This window comes from Plasmodium fragile, assembly GCF_000956335.1.
Source record: "Plasmodium fragile strain nilgiri unplaced genomic scaffold supercont1.22, whole genome shotgun sequence".
In the NCBI taxonomy this organism is placed as follows: domain Eukaryota; phylum Apicomplexa; class Aconoidasida; order Haemosporida; family Plasmodiidae; genus Plasmodium; species Plasmodium fragile.
The window spans coordinates 278149-296191 of NW_012192602.1; the positions used below are offsets into that span (position 1 = coordinate 278149).

Below are 18043 nucleotides of genomic sequence, written 5' to 3' on the forward strand. Positions count from 1 at the left end.
TAGCGGCATCGGATCGTGAGTTGCCACCGGTCGCCGTCGAGCGTGGCGTAACTGTGTTCTTTCCTGTGCAGTGCGATTGCCCAGCTGGCGTCACGTTGTGTCATGTCACGTCAAATCGGTTCACCTTATGTGATCGATTCTTTTTCCAGCGCGAGAGGTCGCACAACATTTGAGCGAGTGCACACGCGAGGCCACACAAGGAGGGGTGAACATATATAATGACACGAGGAAACACCAACTGGAATCGCAACAACCGCTTGAAGACCAGTCAGTTGACCTAGACCACGACTGGCGGGGAGTCCCAAGTGGGTGTGCATATGTACATGTTTGTGGGTGCCTGTGTACGCGCGTGCTTTAGTACATAACTTGGGGAGCCATCTTGAGCGGCGCTGGTGGCCATGTGAAGTGCCTACCCACTCGGAGGGAGAAAGCAACGCAAGTCTGTGGCTACTACGCCCCTGCGCATGGAGAGAGGATCAAAGTGTTTGAGAAGCGCAGAAGATTAGTTTAGCTGAGTGGCGTGGTAGTAAAGCGTCCAGTATATGCTCTAGTCGCTGTCCACGGTGCTCACGTGCATATGTGCACACATATTCACATAATTAGTTACACAACCCACTACGTATAAGGTCCTTTGAGAATTCTCCACTCACGCACCCCACCCCACCCCCGCTCTGTCGAAGTAGAGATAAATGCCTCTTTTGGTCACGATTCCTGTGCGCCAAGGGAAAATAACCTTGTCTTTTAAACACCCCATAAAATCACACCCTGTTTTCACAGCTGCGGGAGACGCGCGTTAGCATAGTTATCCATGCAGAAGAAAACTCCGTGTGTTCCCCTGCACATGCACATGAACACGCACACGCACGTAGAATAAGAAGAGGGTCGGTAACCATGCCTGGCAAGTACGACGATGGAGAAAGCCGCCTAAACGAGTATGAAGTAATTAAAAAGATTGGGAATGGAAGATTTGGAGAGGTGTTCCTTGTAAAGCATAAAAGGACACAAGAGTTTTTCTGTTGGAAGGCTATATCGTATAGGGGGTTGAAAGAAAGAGAAAAGTCACAACTAGTAATTGAAGTGAATGTCATGAGGGAACTAAAGCACAAAAATATTGTTCGGTACATAGATCGCTTTCTGAATAAAGCAAATCAGAAATTATATATCCTGATGGAGTTCTGTGATGCAGGGGATCTGTCAAGGAACATACAAAAGTGTTACAAAATGTTTGGTAAGATAGAAGAGCATGCAATTGTAGACATTACGAGGCAGTTGCTACATGCCTTAGCGTACTGTCACAATTTGAAGGATGGACCTAATGGGGAGAGAGTATTACACAGAGATTTGAAGCCACAAAATATATTTTTATCAACTGGGATTCGACACATCGGGAAAATAACTGCGCAAGCGAACAATTTAAATGGAAGACCTATCGCCAAGATTGGAGATTTTGGACTTAGTAAAAATATTGGTATAGAAAGTATGGCTCACTCATGTGTTGGTACCCCTTACTACTGGTCTCCTGAATTGTTATTGCACGAAACGAAGAGCTATGATGATAAGAGTGACATGTGGGCTCTTGGTTGCATCATCTATGAACTTTGTTCAGGTAAAACTCCATTTCATAAGGCGAACAATTTTTCACAACTTATTTCTGAATTGAAGAGGGGACCTGATTTGCCCATTAAAGGCAAGTCCAAGGATCTAAACATGTTGATAAAAAATTTGCTGAGTTTGTCCGCGAAGGAACGGCCCAGCGCTCTACAATGTCTAGGGTATCAGATCATTAAGAATGTGGGTCCTCCTGGGGGAGGTGTGGGTGTGCATAATACTACTCCCGGTGCTGTTGTCACGAGGAGAAATGTATCCAAGGAACACGCTGGCCTGCAGGTAGGCAGCACTATGGAAAACGGGAAAAATCTTGAAGCAGCCAATTATGTCATTTCACAGAATGTCCTCATGAACCAAAGGAGTGACGAACAACACGGGAGGAGAAGCTCCAGCTGCGTTAGCAGACAGAGCGCCAATAATGTTACAAGTAAGGATGATAGGAAGTACCCCCAGGATGCAGCTACTACCAACTGTCATGTGGTTAATGGGCACTACGGCGGTCGCATTGATAAGGGACACGCTGAGAGGACCCGCATCGAAAAGGAAAACGCGCAGCGGAAGGCGCTGGAGATGAAAATCCTGGAGAAGAAGCGGATAGAGCGGCTGGAAAGGGAGCGTGTGGAGCGGTTAGAGCGGGAGAGAGTAGAGCGGTTAGAAAGGGAGCGTGTAGAGCGGTTAGAAAGGGAGCGTGTGGAACGGTTAGAGCGAGAGCGAATTGAGCGGTTGGAACGGGAGCGAGTGGACAGACTCGAACGAGACCGATTGGAGAAGGCGCGGCGGAACTCCTATTTTCTAAAAGGCATGGAGAATGGGCCCAGCGGAGGAGGTAGCCCAGCCGACGTGTCCAGCGTGGGTGCCAGCGACGGCAGGAGTCACAGCGGCGTGCGCAGCAGTGTGCAGGGGGGTATACGGATCAGTGCGAGAGGCAGCGTGCATGACAGTGTGAGGAGCGGAGTACACGAGAGTGTACGAAGCAGTATACCTGACCATATGCGCAAGAGCACGAGCAACGCTGCGAAGGTGGAAGGGATAGGGAACGGAAGAGCTCGGCCTCCCAACCAAGGCACTCACGACCGAAGCTTCTCCAGAGAGAAAGACACAAGTAACCATGTAAGTAATTACAAGCCATATATATATGACAGTAGAAAACCAAAGAATTACCAAGAGTCCTTTGAAAGGAGCTACTTACAAGATTACATGAAGAACAGCTCCATAACCACACCGGTACCCTCAAATCATATTATGCAAACACAAGGAGAGACAGCAATGGGTGTGAATTGTAAGTACCTGGGTGGAGGGGACTATGGAGGGTATAGGAACCACGCAGCAACTGGTCAATACATTATCAACTCGGTGGACAGTTCAAAATATCGTGACCATAACAAGTACAGTGTCGGGTTGGCCAAGAGTCCAAAGGAGATGTACAAGGAGACGGTGAACTCGATTTGCTCCACGGAGTCCAAGTACGAACGGCTGTATAATCATAGTAACAGGGGTGCGGGGCCTGCTCACGGTGGAAGTAGGAATGGGAGTAGGAATGGGAGTAGGAATGGCAGTGGGAATGGCAGCAGTGGAGGAGGGGACAGAAGCTGCGTAGGAGGGAGAAGCGACGAGCGGGACGGCGGGACCTGCAAGAGCAACAGGGTATCAAACATCTACTTCAATGACAACGCCAGGAGGAGTGTCAGCGCGCTGCCACACATGAATGTAATTAACGTGAAAAAGTCTAGCATGTACAATAACACCTGCGATGAGGGCACGCTTAGTAATAAGAGCGCCGAAGTAGATCGGAGTTACAAGCACCTAGAGAAGGACAGGGAGTACCTGTTAGAAAAGCGCAAGATGCTCATGGAGAAGGAGAAGGGCATCTACGACCGGATGCGCCACAACAACGACTACGCGTATGGGGGTATACGCGGGTTTGACCGGTAAATTGGGGTGGAGGCGCGCTTTATATGTAACGCAGTCGTGTGTGTTTTATGTACGTTGTGGTGCGCGCCGCTTTACGTTCTGCTGTTCGCCGCTTTTTACGCACTTTTGAAACCCACTTGGTCCCACCCGTCTACCCCTACGCAGAGGCGAAGACAAGAAGACAAACGAGCTGGATAGGAGAAACAGAAGCCTCTCCATGTGCATGAACGAGCAAGAGAAGAGAAGGGACTCCTCCACCTACAACGTGAAGAAGGAGTACCACGAGGAGCAGGGAAAACTCGACAGCAGCTACACCATGCAAAAGAGAAACATGTACGCCTTGAAGAATTTCACGCACAAGGGCCCGGACGCGTACACTTGCAGGTAGTGCAGCAGCTTCTCCGAGTTAGTGCTCCCTTTGCATGTCTTAAACTATCCATCGTGGGTGTACTCTCCCTTGCATTTTTTGCATTTTTTTTTTTTTTTTTTCTGTCATTTATTCCCCCTCCCTACACACACTTTTCCCCCTGTCAACGTTGTTTCATGGTTTCCCGCGACGAAACAAGTTTCGCTTTTTTTGACCTACACCTTATGCATCCTTGTGTGCCACTTCGTTATGTATTCTTTTTTTTTTGGTTCGATGACGCACCCTGGTCCGTCCATGTGTGTGTCCCCACATCTGATTCGCTTCTTTTTTTTTTTTCCTCCTCCCTGCATTGTCGTCGTTTTCTGTTACGCTGTGCATCTGTGTGTTTGGTGTGACGCGTTGTGCTACCTCGCCGCCGCGTCCACATATGCCCCCAAATTTATTTCCCACCTGTTTATTTCCACTGAAAGAATGTGCACCACATGACAAATGCACACATTACATTTTTGAAGAAGGCTGCTGTTTGGGGGGTAGGGAGACACGCGGGGTGGAGCAGCTGGAGGTGTGTCTCCCTGAGTTGAAACACATTCTCACAGTAGGGGTCTACATTATTAAAAGCACGCACTCGGAGGAGGATGTGGGGGTTACATATAAAGATATGTTTTCCCTCCACACGTCAGTTGTGCATCTTCACCCAGATTCACACCCTCCTTTTTTTTTCATTCCACTTTGTTTTGGTTCTGCTTCAAAATAAATTGTTGTGAATGAGAAAAAAAAAAAAAAAAAAAAACAGAGTGCTCCCCATAAGTTTATGCTCCGACTGTAGTCTCCAATCATTTTTCCCCCACTACAGTCTCTCTTCCCTGTTTTGCTTTACCTCATGTGAAAATAAAAATATTTTTTGAATGAACACACAGCCTGCGTAGTATGGATGGGATGAGCCGCTTTTTTTTCTCTGTAGGTTCGTTGCCTATTCTGTCATATGCTTTGCTTCGCTGCGCTTAATTTTCTTTTTTTTTTTTTTTTTTTTTTTCCCTCCGATGGCTTTTTACAATATAGCGAGCGCGTAGCGACTTCGACCCTCTGCTGCCTTCCATTATGTAACCATCGACAGTGGAGTCGCCGCGCCTCCCCTTTTCGTTTCCGTAACACAGTTTGAAGAACAAGAAATAAAAAAAAAAAAAAAAAAACTTCTGCATCTTTTTCTATGCCTCTATATACCCGTGCTTTTTGCTCCGCTTGGCACTTTACAAAAAAAAAAAATCCTCTTTGATTTATGCATCTAACATGGCTGTGTTTTGCTTAGCGGGATAAGATCACACTACGGGTAAGTACCTTTTTTTTTTTTTTACGCGTGTCAACTTGTATGCCTGACCGTGCGTTAGTGTTACTCTCGTCCGAGGCGATTTCCCATTTTTATGTGTTCGCCAAGCGTGTACCAATACATGCAGGGTAGAAACCCCAAAGTGGGTGCAGCGAAAAAAAAAAAAGGATGTAGAGAAGATGTGAGTAAATGTTATAAAGCGTAATGAGAGAGGCAGGATCTACAAGTGAATTGTACGTCGAGGCGAGAACGTGCAGGCAAGGACTTACTGTGGTAGGAGCAACACTAAGAGTTGGTTTGTATTTCCGCGTAGGAACGTCTAGGCTAGTCGCTCCCGTTTTCAGGCTTCCTGTTTTTGCGCTTCGCCCCGCTTCTAAAATAAAATTAACAAGACGGATATGACTTTGGTGTAGACGCACCTAAAAATCTGTATGAGAGGCGCGGTGTTGAAAAGTTATAAGGAGTAGAGCGAGGGGGTTCATAACAGATCGATCGGTTCCCTCAAAGGTATAACGTGGAACAGCGGTACACCATAAAGACAAGTTAGCATTCCACAAACACCACGTACCCTATCACATTTCTATTTTTACGTACAATTATTTTTTATTTTATTTTATTGTTTTGCGATACGATGTGCCTGCTAGTCTCCATTTTTATGTGACAGGGGAGCAATGCTTTTATAGTAGAAGCATAACTTAGTAAAAAAAAAAAAAAAAAAAAAATATACCAACGGCAAAGTGTACAAGTAGTAACCCTGATTTGCAGACAGCGACATGCAGGCTTCGCCCACCTTGAAAAACCATGACCTGAAATCGCTCCTACTGAGTACCCTTCTTACACAGAGTAATGTACGGGAGTGATCAGCCCAGCTCTGTGACCACGTGCATACAATTTATTCCTTCGTCCCAGTTCGGCTATCTTCCCCTTCAGTAGTACACACAAGCATCACATGGATGAGTTCGAAGTAGGTCCCAATGGGGCAGAGCCCGCGTCGTAGTGGGCACGCGCCGAAGTGCGTGCGTAACTGCGCACGTAACCGCTTTGCCTAACTATGTATGTAGATGCCACACCGGTGTGCACGATGCTTCTCCCCCTCCCAACAGACCACGAAGGGATTTTCGAACTTTCCATTAGGACAGGAAGTTCTGCTAGACAAGGTATTAAACGAACAGAGGTACGAACATGATAAGGGAAGGAAGGAAAACAAAAAAAAAAAAAAAAAAGGAGAAAACATTCAAGAACAACTACATTATTACCTGAATGAAAAGTATGAGTCATTCATTGGGTACGACAATTTTATGAACACGCTGTTCAAGAAGAAGAAGGTGTTGAGAGTAACTCATGGGAGAAGAGACGACAGGAGGAAGAGGAAAGAGGAGCATGCCCGTCGCGAGGGTGTGCGCCCCACCGGAGTAGCGCCAAGTGATGAGGACGCGACGAAAGTCAAGTGCCGCGGCGAGTCCGCTTCCAGCGATGGACCAGGCAGCGACATACGAAGCAGCAACGGGCGGGGGAAGAAGAAGAACATGTTGGAGGCGCAGCACAAGGGAGGAAATTCTAAAACGTTTAACAGCGCCTCCTCTCTGAAGAGATGCACCTGTGACTGCCACCAGTGTCGCTCTCCATTAATGGAAACCGATCCGGGTGACGGCCTAACAGACGAATCAGACGGCCGCCTAACAGAGGAGTCGAGTGATGCGTGTCCATCCCCTCCACACTACTCAGACGCCAGCGATATCTCCAACCTGTCCCCAGACGCGTTCTGCTTCGAAAAACAATTTAAGTATATATATGACCTGTATAAGCAGAATGACAAAAATGTGTACCTGTTTTATAACCCTCCCATGTGTAAGTGTGTGAATAAATCTTTGAAGGAGAAGTACTATAGGAACCTGTGCCGGAAATACCCTTGCCTGTTCAATTGCACGTTGGAGGGTGAGGAGGGTGCGGGGAAGCCCAACAGAGGGGAAGAAGAGCAGCGTAATGGGCAGCTATCCCGCACGGGGGGAGTATCTGACACAGGGGGATTACCCCACTCGGGGGAGGAACCAAGTGATGTGAAGAGGCTGACGTATGCCGAGGTAGCGTCGGACGCAGTGGAAATGAAGCTGTACGCGAAGGCCTTTTTCGAGTTGTGCCTTTTGCAGGGGGCCGGAGGGGGGTCAAGCGGTATGAATGCACCATCGGGTGATGAAGCGAAGAAGGTCTCGAGTGACGCCCCGCGTGACGACAGCATTGAGGACGCCACGCAACAGGGGGAGGATGCCCCCCTTGGAGCACAAGAAGAAGAGATGCTTAAACGATTCTTCAACAAATGTCTTCTTAGAATCATGAGGAGGAAATCTCCAACATGCGAAAACAACTCATGTTGCGGGCTCCTCTATGTACCCTATAGTTATATTGTGGTTCTGTTGAATAGGAAAATTGAAAATTTGAGTTACTTATGTAGCAACTTAAATCTCCCTTCCAGCACCGATATGTATTATAATAACAAGAGGAATATTGTTACGATATGTACAAAGAATTCTGTTCATGAGTTTTTTTCTTATTACTCTCTTAGGGAAAACTGCTACGTAAAAAATTTACTTATATATGATGTATTCTTTCATGGGTTTATTCCTTTCTTTAAGCCGCTGCTAAATTTGAAGGTCAAGAAGAACCTGGACAAGGTCATGAACTACGTCAACTACAACAAGGGGTGTAATTTGTCTGTTGTGTTCTTCTGGAGTGGTGTGGCGCGCGAGACGGAGTCGCCCTCGCAGGGTGTCTGCGGTAGCGGCGGAGGTAGCAGCGGTAGCGGCAGAAGTAGCAGCTGCAGTGGTGGCGACAGTGACGCGGATGAGGGGAAGCGGCGAATTCAAACAAGCAACATGATGCACCTCCGTGTGTGCAAAATTATAAACATTAATCACCCAAATGAATACAAGGGGATGACAAGTGAGCACCCCAAGAAGGACTACACAACAGAGGGAACTGCAAGTAGGGAGAGAAAGGACAAAATGAACGCAGACCAACAATACTTCGCCAATCTATGCAACGGAAGTGAAGTCATTAATAATATAAATATAAAAATGGTTGTGGAAAAAATTATTGAAATAGCTAGTCGGAACGAGAGTAGTCTGTGTGAACACAAGTGTGTTTTTAACAGATATAACCAAATGCATGGGAAAAAAAAAAAAATTCAAATTTACTTATGTGAATCGATTAACTCTTTCGCGTTTGATCGTAGACCACTGTATATTAAACGGAGGGAGGTGACTCTCTCTTCCTTTGTGCATTTTCATAATATTATGAACACGTACCTTGGCGTTAGTAGGAACAGCTTAGACGTCCTAATTGGGCGGCGCATGGAGGAGGACGTATTTGATATGAACCTGAGGAGGGATAAGCTCCTCTCCAGTTGCCATGTGAAGAAAGAGGGAAGGGAAGGGGGTGAAGTGGGCCAAATGGGCGAAGCAGGCCAAGCGACTGAAACGAATGGAGAGGTGGAAGAAGGACAAACAAGTAACAACGTAGGTACCGCTGCTAACCCCCCCAACATAGACCACCTCTTCAACGAAACGCTCTTCTTCTTTAATGATAACTCAGATTTATACACATATGAAGAGTACAAAAAGGCGAAGCTTCAGAGTGTGGGCAGAGCAGGGGACCAGGACAACAAGCCCACTGGGGAGCAGCAGAACGCTGCAGCGGGGAAGACCTGGATGGCCAGAAGCGCGACACATGCTCAAGGGGAAAACATATGGGACTCCCTATGCACACAATACGCACAAAATCTCTTCAATATTTATGTATGCTCCTTTCTAACGAAACAGAACAGCTGCAAAAGGGTGGCATCCTCTGTCGGGAAGAAGAAAAAAAAGAAAAAAAAAAAATTAGAAAATAAAATGTCCTACCAGGAAAAGATTAGCTTCATTAAAAAATGCTACTGCCACCTGTTTCGCTTTTACAAGGACAAGTTTCGTATCTCCTTGAAGAAGGAAGAAGAGGACATGCTGCACAAGAATAATTGGGCCAGCGAGGATGCTCTCATCTCGCACGTGGGGGAGGGTACCATGCCTAGGTGATGAAATATCGCCATCCCCTTCCCATGGTGTGTACAGCACCAGGATGAAGAAACAGCGGTGGTATACTTTGCACCCTACCCGTGACACGAGGGGATAAACGTGGCCGCGCTCGTTTCGCCTTTGAAGAGGGAATACTCCTGTGCCAACTTAGGAGGGCGGCTGCACCTCGGACGTGTAACTGGCGTTGTACAAGTGCATACAAGTGTGTACCGTCTCTTAAAGAGACACTACGTTCTCAGGCATGCTTTTTTTTTTTTTTTTTTTTTTCCCTCTGAAAGACGTATTATGCCTCTCTCCACTCATTTGGAGCAAAAGCTTATCGTGTAAAAAAACAAAAAAAGGAAAAGGTCTCTTTCGCCGAGGTGCTTCTCGGCTTCTCCGCCGGGGGGGGGCGATGCTTTCAAGTTCGCGCATCTGTGCAGATTTGTCCACTCACGGGGGTAACCGTGTAGGAGCGCTTTTTTTTTTCCCGGTGGTGCTGGCAACACGCGGCACATTTTCAAGCACCGCATTTTTGGCCATCCCACAAAAAGGGCGAAAGCACACCTGATCAAGGTCAACACAAAGTGATAAAAAAAAAAAAAAAAAAAAAAAAAACATTAAAGTGAATTTATTTCCCACTTTACCTAAGTAACACATCAACGTTTGACTCGAAAAAAAAATAACCCCGATGTCGTCGCGTGAACAATGTGAGCAAGGATGTTCCCCTCTGTTCAGCTGAAGAGAAGGTATAAAAGGAGAGGGAGAAAAACACGGATCCCCCCCTGTTTTGGGGGGAGCATAAATAAAACCCCTGAGTAGTTGATTTTGACGCGAAGAGGGAGGAACCTTTGCCTACTCTGAATCGGAGCTGTGAATTGGTGTGGCAGCATAGTGTAGAAGTTTCTCACATGTTGTAAAACCATTTTCCTCCTTCCCCCCTTTTACCGTCTCACCCCCCTCCGCCCACTACGCAGCCAGCTCTTGAGGCTCTCCAAGATTCTCTCCATGTCCGCCGTCACGTCCAGGGGCAAAGCGCAGGAGTTGATCAAAAATGGCAAGGTGAAGGTTAAACTGCGGAGTTGCTTTTCTTTTTTTTTTGCCCAGTTGTTCGAAGCGGTGTAGCGTAATTTGTGCTTCGCTGGGGGACACCTTACACTCACAATTGTGATATCATATGACTGCTAGCAGAACTGTGACGCCGATCCACGTACAAAAGACTTCTTATTTTTTTTTTTATGCCACTTCTCTCCCCCCCTCCCTCAGGTGAACAACCAAGTGGTGCGTCAAAATGTCGTCGTGGACATAAACTCGTTTATCGAGCTGGAGGGGAAGCCAGTCCTTGTGGATGTCACAACGAAACTGTGGGGCATATACAAGCCCAAACATGTGTTTTGCAGCTCCGAGAGAAATTACGTATATGAGGAAAAAAAGAGGGCAGAGGTTCTTAAGGATGATGCCCATAATGGGTTGGTGACAGGTCGGAGGTTACTACCTAAGGGTAGTTACTCCACTGCGCAGTTGGCACCTGGAGACAGGCGCAAGGGGTTCCTGTTGACAGGAAGGGAACATATAAGTGAGGTAGGAAGAAGCGATTCGTACGAAGGGCACTCAGGGGAAGTCGCTCAAACATTAAGGCAGTTAAAATGGACACGAGATATTGTGGTGAAGCGGCCGGCCTCCTCTTCTGAAGTGGGGACGAAGCAAGACGAACTGGAAAAATTTTCACAGAGTGCACCCCAAAAATTAAATACAAACCTATTTGATTATTTAAGAAAAATGAACAAGACATATGAAACGAAAAATAATAATATTACGAATGATATACCTGAGCATCTCATCGTGGTGAACAGCCTAAGTGCGTCCAGTGAAGGACTTGTGCTTCTAACAAATGATGGGGACCTCGCACGGAATTTAAAAGATATACAAAACAATATCGTCACGACGTACATTGTAAAAGTGAAAGAAGAACTTACAAATGAAAAAATAAAATTAATTGAAAAAGGATGTAGGGTTGGTGATGTACACATACAACCACTAGAGGTACATGTCATCAAACCACATTGTTCCTCTCCAAAATGGATAAAAATTACATACGTAGAAAAATCACATACCCATTTAGATGTTCTGTTTTGCAAGTATGGCTTAACGGTTAGGAAGTGCAAACGTTTTTCCTTTGGTCCTTATAAAGTATCGGACCTCTCGATGAACTTTCTGACGCCGCTAAAAATACACAGCACTCTGTCTGACTTAGTCCCCAAGTACCCTCCTAAGCTAATTCTTGCGCAACCCACTGGGAATGTCCTAACGGATGAACATAATAGGTTCGTGCTGGTCAAGGATTACCTCAAAAACTCGGTAATTCGGGGGCAAGCAAGTGTACAGCAAAGCGGTACAGATGAAGACAAGGTTGTTAAATGTGAAGTGGTGGAGGGGGAACGGAGATAGAAAATCAACCTGATGCAGCAGTGCCATTCAAAACAAATAACGCTTTTGTGCCAACAATTCTTACGAATCGATTCAGCTTTATCATATACAACCTACAGTGTAGTGTCCTCTGCATATTGGGGGTGATACTTTTTTTGTGTGCGGAGGGTTTCAAGTTTTTTTTTTTTTGTCCTTCTTTTTTGCCCACTTTTTTTTTTGGTCCATGTTTTTCGTGTTTTTCCAAAGTGCAAAATCTTAAAAATTAAAAAAAAAAGTATACAAAGCGTAAAACTAAAAAAAAATTAAATACATAGGGATAAAAACGTACGGGTGGGATAAAAAAGTGGGTAACTTTAAAATCGGGGTGTACAAATGAAAAAGCCTAGTCGAGTGGTGGGTGCATGCAGGCGGGGCAGCGGGGAAGCACACGCGCGGCCACGAGCGGGCATAAACGGATGGACGGACAGGTACACAAAAGAATAAATATACACTCACGTGCGGACACACTAAGGCACGCGCGCGTGGAATCCATTCTGTTGCAATGAATACAAATGCATCGCTGGAAAGAATACGCGCATATATATGACAACCCCATGTGAAGCAATTTTTTTTTTTTTTTTTTTTTTTTTTTAAATCGTCTGATGTCTGCTCACGCTCCTGAGTAGTAAAGACGTACACCCAACAAATGCGCAATGAACAAAAAAAAAAAACACACAGGACAAAGGAAGGTACACTCTTCTACCACTGTGGATTGCACTTGGAGGGGCGTCAAGGTGATGTGTGATGTGTGTGTGATGTGTGTGTGATGCGTATGTGATGTGTATGTGATGTGTATGTGATGTGCTTGTGATGTGTATGTGATGTGCTTGTGATGTGTGTGTGATGTGCTTGTGATGTGTGTGTGATGTGCTTGTGATGTGTATGTGATGTGTATGTGATGCGTATGTGATTCTCAGGTTGGCTTTCCAGACGGCTCAGTTCTGCTACCCCCTTGCAACGTGTTATACTTCCTCCCCGAAGAGATGTTAAAAAAAAAAAAAAAAAAAAAAAAGGGGAAAGGGATTATCCTTCTTCATATTCTTACAAAACTCCCCCATTTTTTGTCAACCCACCCCCCTGGTCGAAGCAACCAACCTCGAGGAAGCAAATATCTCAAAGTGAGAACAGAACAGATTGGAAAGGTAGCGAGAAAAAAAAAACTCTTTCCTGTACAACTTCAATTGTTCAATGAACATCTTTTCTGCACGTGGAGACAGCGTATCTCTTGTGTCCCCTCTGCTTTTCGGCTCAACTTTTCTTTTTTCTATCAAGTGACTTACGTCGCCTTTTCTTCGGTTTAGGGTTCAGGGGTTACTTCGGTTGGAGGTTCAGGGGTTACTTCGGCTTGATGTTCAGGAGTTATTTCTGTTGGAGGTTCTGGGGTTACTTCGGTTTCATGTTCAGGGGTTATTTCGGTTGGAGGTTCAGGGGTTACTTCGGCCTGATGTTCAGGGGTTATTTCTGTTGGAGGTTCGGGGGTTACTTCGGCTTGATGCTCAGGGGTTACCTCTGTTATTGGTTCGGGGGTTACTTCCGCCTGATGCTGTTCTGTCGCTACTTGTGGGCACTCGTGGAGGAAGTTTTGCGGTGTGTTCACCGTGTGCGTAGCGTCCTGCACTGCGTTGGTTATGTGGTGCACCACTGCCTCCATGTGGGCCATGTCGTGCGCGATATTCTCCAGAGTGTCATGAGCTATCTGATCGGCGACCTCTTCGGTAACCTGATCAACAACCTCCTCAGCCACCTGCTCGGTCATGTCGTCCTCATCAGTTGTGTCATCTCCCATGTCATCTATAATGAAATCGTCCATCCCTTGTACCCCTGATGCTCCTCCTGCTGCTGTGCCCTTGTGGCCTCCATGTATCACTTCCCCAGTGTGTGGGTTTTTATATATTTCCTTTTCGTAGAAATCAATTTCTTCAATCATATTATCTATGCTGTTCATGAGACTCATATCTTCAGCACTTACAAAACCCCTCAACATGGGTGCATGCAAATTAGCACTCTCTGCAGTGACCTGCTTGGTATCTGTGTTTTTGCCATCTTGCTTTTTATTACTATGTTTAGGTCCAAACTTGTGTGGGAACAATTTTTTTTTTATGAGGATAAGTAAATATCTTAATTTGTTAAAGAGTATTTTTATTCCTAATTCAAGACCTCCTTTTTTAAGTTCATCTAGGTATTGTTCCTCGGGTACTTCAGTTGGGATAGCTTCTCCAGCTTCTTTTGCCTGTTTAGTCTTATAGTTTATGTAGGCTTTGTACAAAAGGCGTAGCAAGATATCCTTAAGTTTAGTCAAGACAACACCTTTAAGACTGGTTATTAAAAATTCATATGAAGATAATTCCGTTTTGAAGTGATCCAATTTTTGAATAGTAGCTTTATCCATTTTAGCAGTACCATTCTTATTTGTTATCATTCCTTCAATGTCTACAATTTTTTCTCCAATTTCTTTTCCCTTTTCTATGAGGTTAACTAAGTCTCCACCAATTCCTGGTCCTTCTTGTATCAGGGTATTTTTCACAACGTCCATAAGTCCTTGACCATCTTTAAATAAATCCTTCATGCTCGTTTTTACAATTTCGTCTACACCTAGACTGCCTAATTCATGTTTATGTTCTTCATCATTATATGTTATATTTCCTAGCTGGATAAGTTCATTAACATCCTTGCTTGATATTCCTTTTAATTGGAACATGTCTGGTAGTACATGATTTAAGTCACCGTCATTTTGACTTAGCTGTTCATTTATAACGTCTTGACTCTTCTGTATGTACTCAACGCTGTTTTTTAATGATTTCATTCCTTTGTTTAATTTGTGAACCATTGCGTTGTTTCCTCCATTAATTAACAAAGCGGCTTTATTGTTTTTTATAGTGTCAATCATGTTTTTTATTTTTTTAATTTGTTGCTTGTGTAACTCTAGGAAGTTTATAATTTTCTTCAACTCTGTTGTGTTTGGTCCATATACATGTTCGTTATTTCCAACCTTCAAGTCATTCATTAAATTTTTCAACATGGTGATGTACTCTCCATTCTTCAGCAAATGTTTGCACTCCTTCATTATCTGCTTACATTTTGCATTTTGTTCTCCTTTTTTCTGAGTCAAACAATATTGGCATTTTATCACTTTAAACAGCTTTTCGTAATTGTTCACCAAGTTCGCGTCGAACAACTTTGAAAAGCTTTTCTTGTCGTCAACCTTTGCTATGTATCCCTTCACCAGGAACACCACGAAGGAGAAGATGATGATGTTCACTCTCATGTTGCCCCTATGTGTGTGTACGTGTGTCTGTATGTGTGTGTGTGACGCTTAGCCTGAAAAGGGGGGCAGGGTGAAAATATGTATTTTGTTATATTACTATTTTATTCTTAAACAAAACCAACATTTGCGCTCATTTGGCCAATTTAACCCCAATTAACGACGCGGGCGACACGCTTCACCACGACATGCGTGGAAATGCGAACACATACAGATCTATGAATTAACAAATTTGCTTAAAGAAAAAAAAAAAAAAAAAAGCAGAACAGCAACAATAGCAACAGAAATGGTAATTACAAAATGCTAGACAGATAGCTGTGGCGAAATACGCTTGCATATGCTGACATATTCATATTTTTTTTTTTTTTTTTTTCCCTTTTTTGGCTTTTTATTATTATTATTTTTTTTTATAGCATTTTAGCTAGCTGTTGCGTAGAAAAATTCGGACGAGCGAAGCAAAAAGTGCGCTCGCGTAAAAGGTACATGCAGGGGAATACGCACAGCGGAGAGTTACACACACAGGGGAAATACTGTTCGTATTTAATTTCTGCTGTATTGTATTTGTGTGCGGGAGAATTACCTTTTGTGCGTACAAGCGGGGGATGGAATTGTGAGCGTGCTAGCGTTTCTTCGGAGAGTAAAAAAAAAAAAATTAGAACAAAGTGATGGTAACAACGGAAGCAATGATAAGCGCCTCGGCGAACGCGATGCTGACTGGACAAGGTGTAAATGCTGCGCAAAGTCCAAGCGATGCTACACGGGGAAGCTTTGCGTTAAAGTGAAAAAAAAATGTATGAACGGAGGTGACTTTGTCGCGTTGACACGTATGCGAAAAAAAAGTGTGTTCCGCGAAGATAACAGTTTGGGGGAAGGTGTGCAAGGGAAACAAAAATAATAATTTGGGGAAATTAAAAACTGCGCACATGCAAAATGCAAAAGTGAACATGTACAAAAATGAAAGTGCAAAAGTGACAAATGGCAAAATGACGAATTGCCAAACGGCCAACGTGTGCTACGCTACCATTCGTATTCTCGCACTCGCAATTCTTTTGAGTTAATTCTACCCCGTGGAAGTTTGCCCATTATTCTACTGCGGATGGCTGAACAGAAAAAGGCGAAGAACCGTGAATGGAGAAAAACTCGGGAACCCAAATCGCAGTGCATCCGCTATGCTGCGCCCATCATTATCATCTTTTTTTTTCTTTTCACAAAAAAGGTTATCAGAAATTTTATATAAATCCCGAGAACAAATGATCCATGGATAATAGAACAGGAAAATATTGCTATAGTGCACCTAGAATGTTATATTCCCCACCGTGTGTCGTTCATTTTTTTTTTTTCGGGGGCACAAGTGAATAATCGTCAAGGTGTGGCATGAGTGGTATGTGTGACGCGACACATAAGGCAACTCTCCCCGTGTGCTGTGTCTGCATGTGTAAGCTGGAGTCAACTGCGCAGTTCTACTCTCTCGCCCCGTGTACAATATGCTGAGCTAATTTGCGGCCTGATCCGGACAGAGGGCACTTTACAGCGCACCTCAGTGGGAAGGCGCATGGAAAAACGAAGAGGAGCGAAACATTTCTTTACGTTCGTGCAACCAAGTGTGCGCAGTCCCCTGGCGCGAATTCCTATTAGTATGTCCCCCCTTCGTTTGGCCACTCGGAGGCGCACAATGGGTGTGCGTAATGTATACACAATATGAACATATATATATATATATATACATATATATACGTTTTTGTGTGCGCGCGTGTGTATGCAAATAAGCACAAGCATTGCGTTGTTTCCATTCCATGGCAAAAGCTTCATTACAAGTGATGAGAAATGGGAAAAGAACTCCAGCCATTGGTGCATTTCTGAAATGTTCACTGTTCAGAATTGAGTAGCTATTTTTTTTTTTTTTTTTTTTTTTTTTTTTTTTTTTTTTTTTCCCCAACTAGCCAAATTAACCTTACTTTGTGTGCACAAAATTTGATCTTCTCTTTTTGGTCTTTTCGAGGAATTTTCCTCTTTAAGACGTACACTCACGAAGCGATCGCTCGATGCATACGGCCTGTCGACCATGAGTTGGAAAATGTGATACAGCTTTACCACGCGCGAAAAGGATCTCCTTCCGCATTCTCCATCAATTGTGTGGTTTAGAAAAACAGAGAAATATGTAACGAGCAAGTGCAATCATGTGTTTATCGCTTGGATGGTCATTTAAAAATGGGGCAACATGCGGGATGTGTCCCTTTTTTTTTCGCCATTCTGTTGCCAATTTGGAAGGGCCGAATATAAAACCCGTCTTACGAGAATGTCTCCGCTTTTTTTCATATTGGACGCGGCATTTTTATAACTACAAAGAAGTAAAGTGTAGCTGTGCGTGAAAAAAAAAAAAAAAGGCTTAACATGCAAGGGGGCATAACTTATTCAATCACATGAGTAAATGCGTGGTATTTTCGCCTGCCCACGTAGTTTGTCAGATGAAGGGATTATGTTTTGTGGAGAATGGTATAAATTGATGAGGTGGACTTGGGGTTTATTTCCTTCACACAGCAAGGATGACAGGCCGCTTGTGTGTGTGTGTTTATGCTCATGCGATTTTGCGCAACAATAATTTGTTCTTCGCTTGTTACGCCCTAACGTTCGAGCATTCGATCGTTCGAATAATTTTCGCGATGGGCTCTTTTCTTTAGGATGACAACAGGGGAAGGTTCCCTGTGGGCCGGCGTTGCAAGCATGTACATTGCGTAGTCAGTCATATGGTACACAGCCGGCTTTCTTCCACTTTGGTTTCCTTGGATACCTTTCGCGTCCTTATGTCCTTATACCTGTGGCTACTTTTTTTTCTTTCTTCTTTTATCACCCCCACGATGTAAAGAATGTGTGAGTACATCGGCATGCACATGTTTATGTGCACATGTTCCCCTGCACGCTTTTTCCTTCACGTTTGTTAAAACGCATTACGCAGTTCGGCCGCACAGGTGGGACAGTATCCACGATGCGACTTTCCCTCGCGAATTGTACATATGGGTCAAAGGAAGTAAATCAAATTATGAGCCCCACAACTGGGTTCC

General features: G+C 44.5%; 3 protein-coding genes across 3 annotated transcripts; 2 read left to right on the top strand and 1 right to left on the bottom strand.

The window, feature by feature from the left end:
* Positions 1-891: 891 nt before the first annotated feature.
* AK88_02330 (NEK protein kinase) lies at positions 892-3907 on the top strand (the record flags this gene model as incomplete). Its single annotated transcript, XM_012479961.1, has 2 exons — positions 892-3536; positions 3685-3907. The coding sequence occupies 2 exons, from the start codon at positions 892-894 to the stop codon at positions 3905-3907; spliced, it is 2868 nt and encodes a 955-aa protein (XP_012335384.1).
* A 2252-nt stretch (positions 3908-6159) lies between these two features.
* Positions 6160-11704, top strand: AK88_02331 (uncharacterized protein; the record flags this gene model as incomplete). Its single annotated transcript, XM_012479962.1, has 4 exons — positions 6160-6174; positions 6314-9273; positions 10234-10324; positions 10523-11704. 4 exons carry the CDS (start codon positions 6160-6162, stop codon positions 11702-11704), a joined length of 4248 nt encoding a protein of 1415 aa, XP_012335385.1.
* Positions 11705-13019: 1315 nt separating this feature from the next.
* AK88_02332 (uncharacterized protein) lies at positions 13020-14987 on the bottom strand (the record flags this gene model as incomplete). The annotated part of the gene is made up of 1 exon (XM_012479963.1): positions 13020-14987. One exon carries the CDS (start codon positions 14985-14987, stop codon positions 13020-13022), a length of 1968 nt encoding a protein of 655 aa, XP_012335386.1.
* Positions 14988-18043: the final 3056 nt, after the last annotated feature.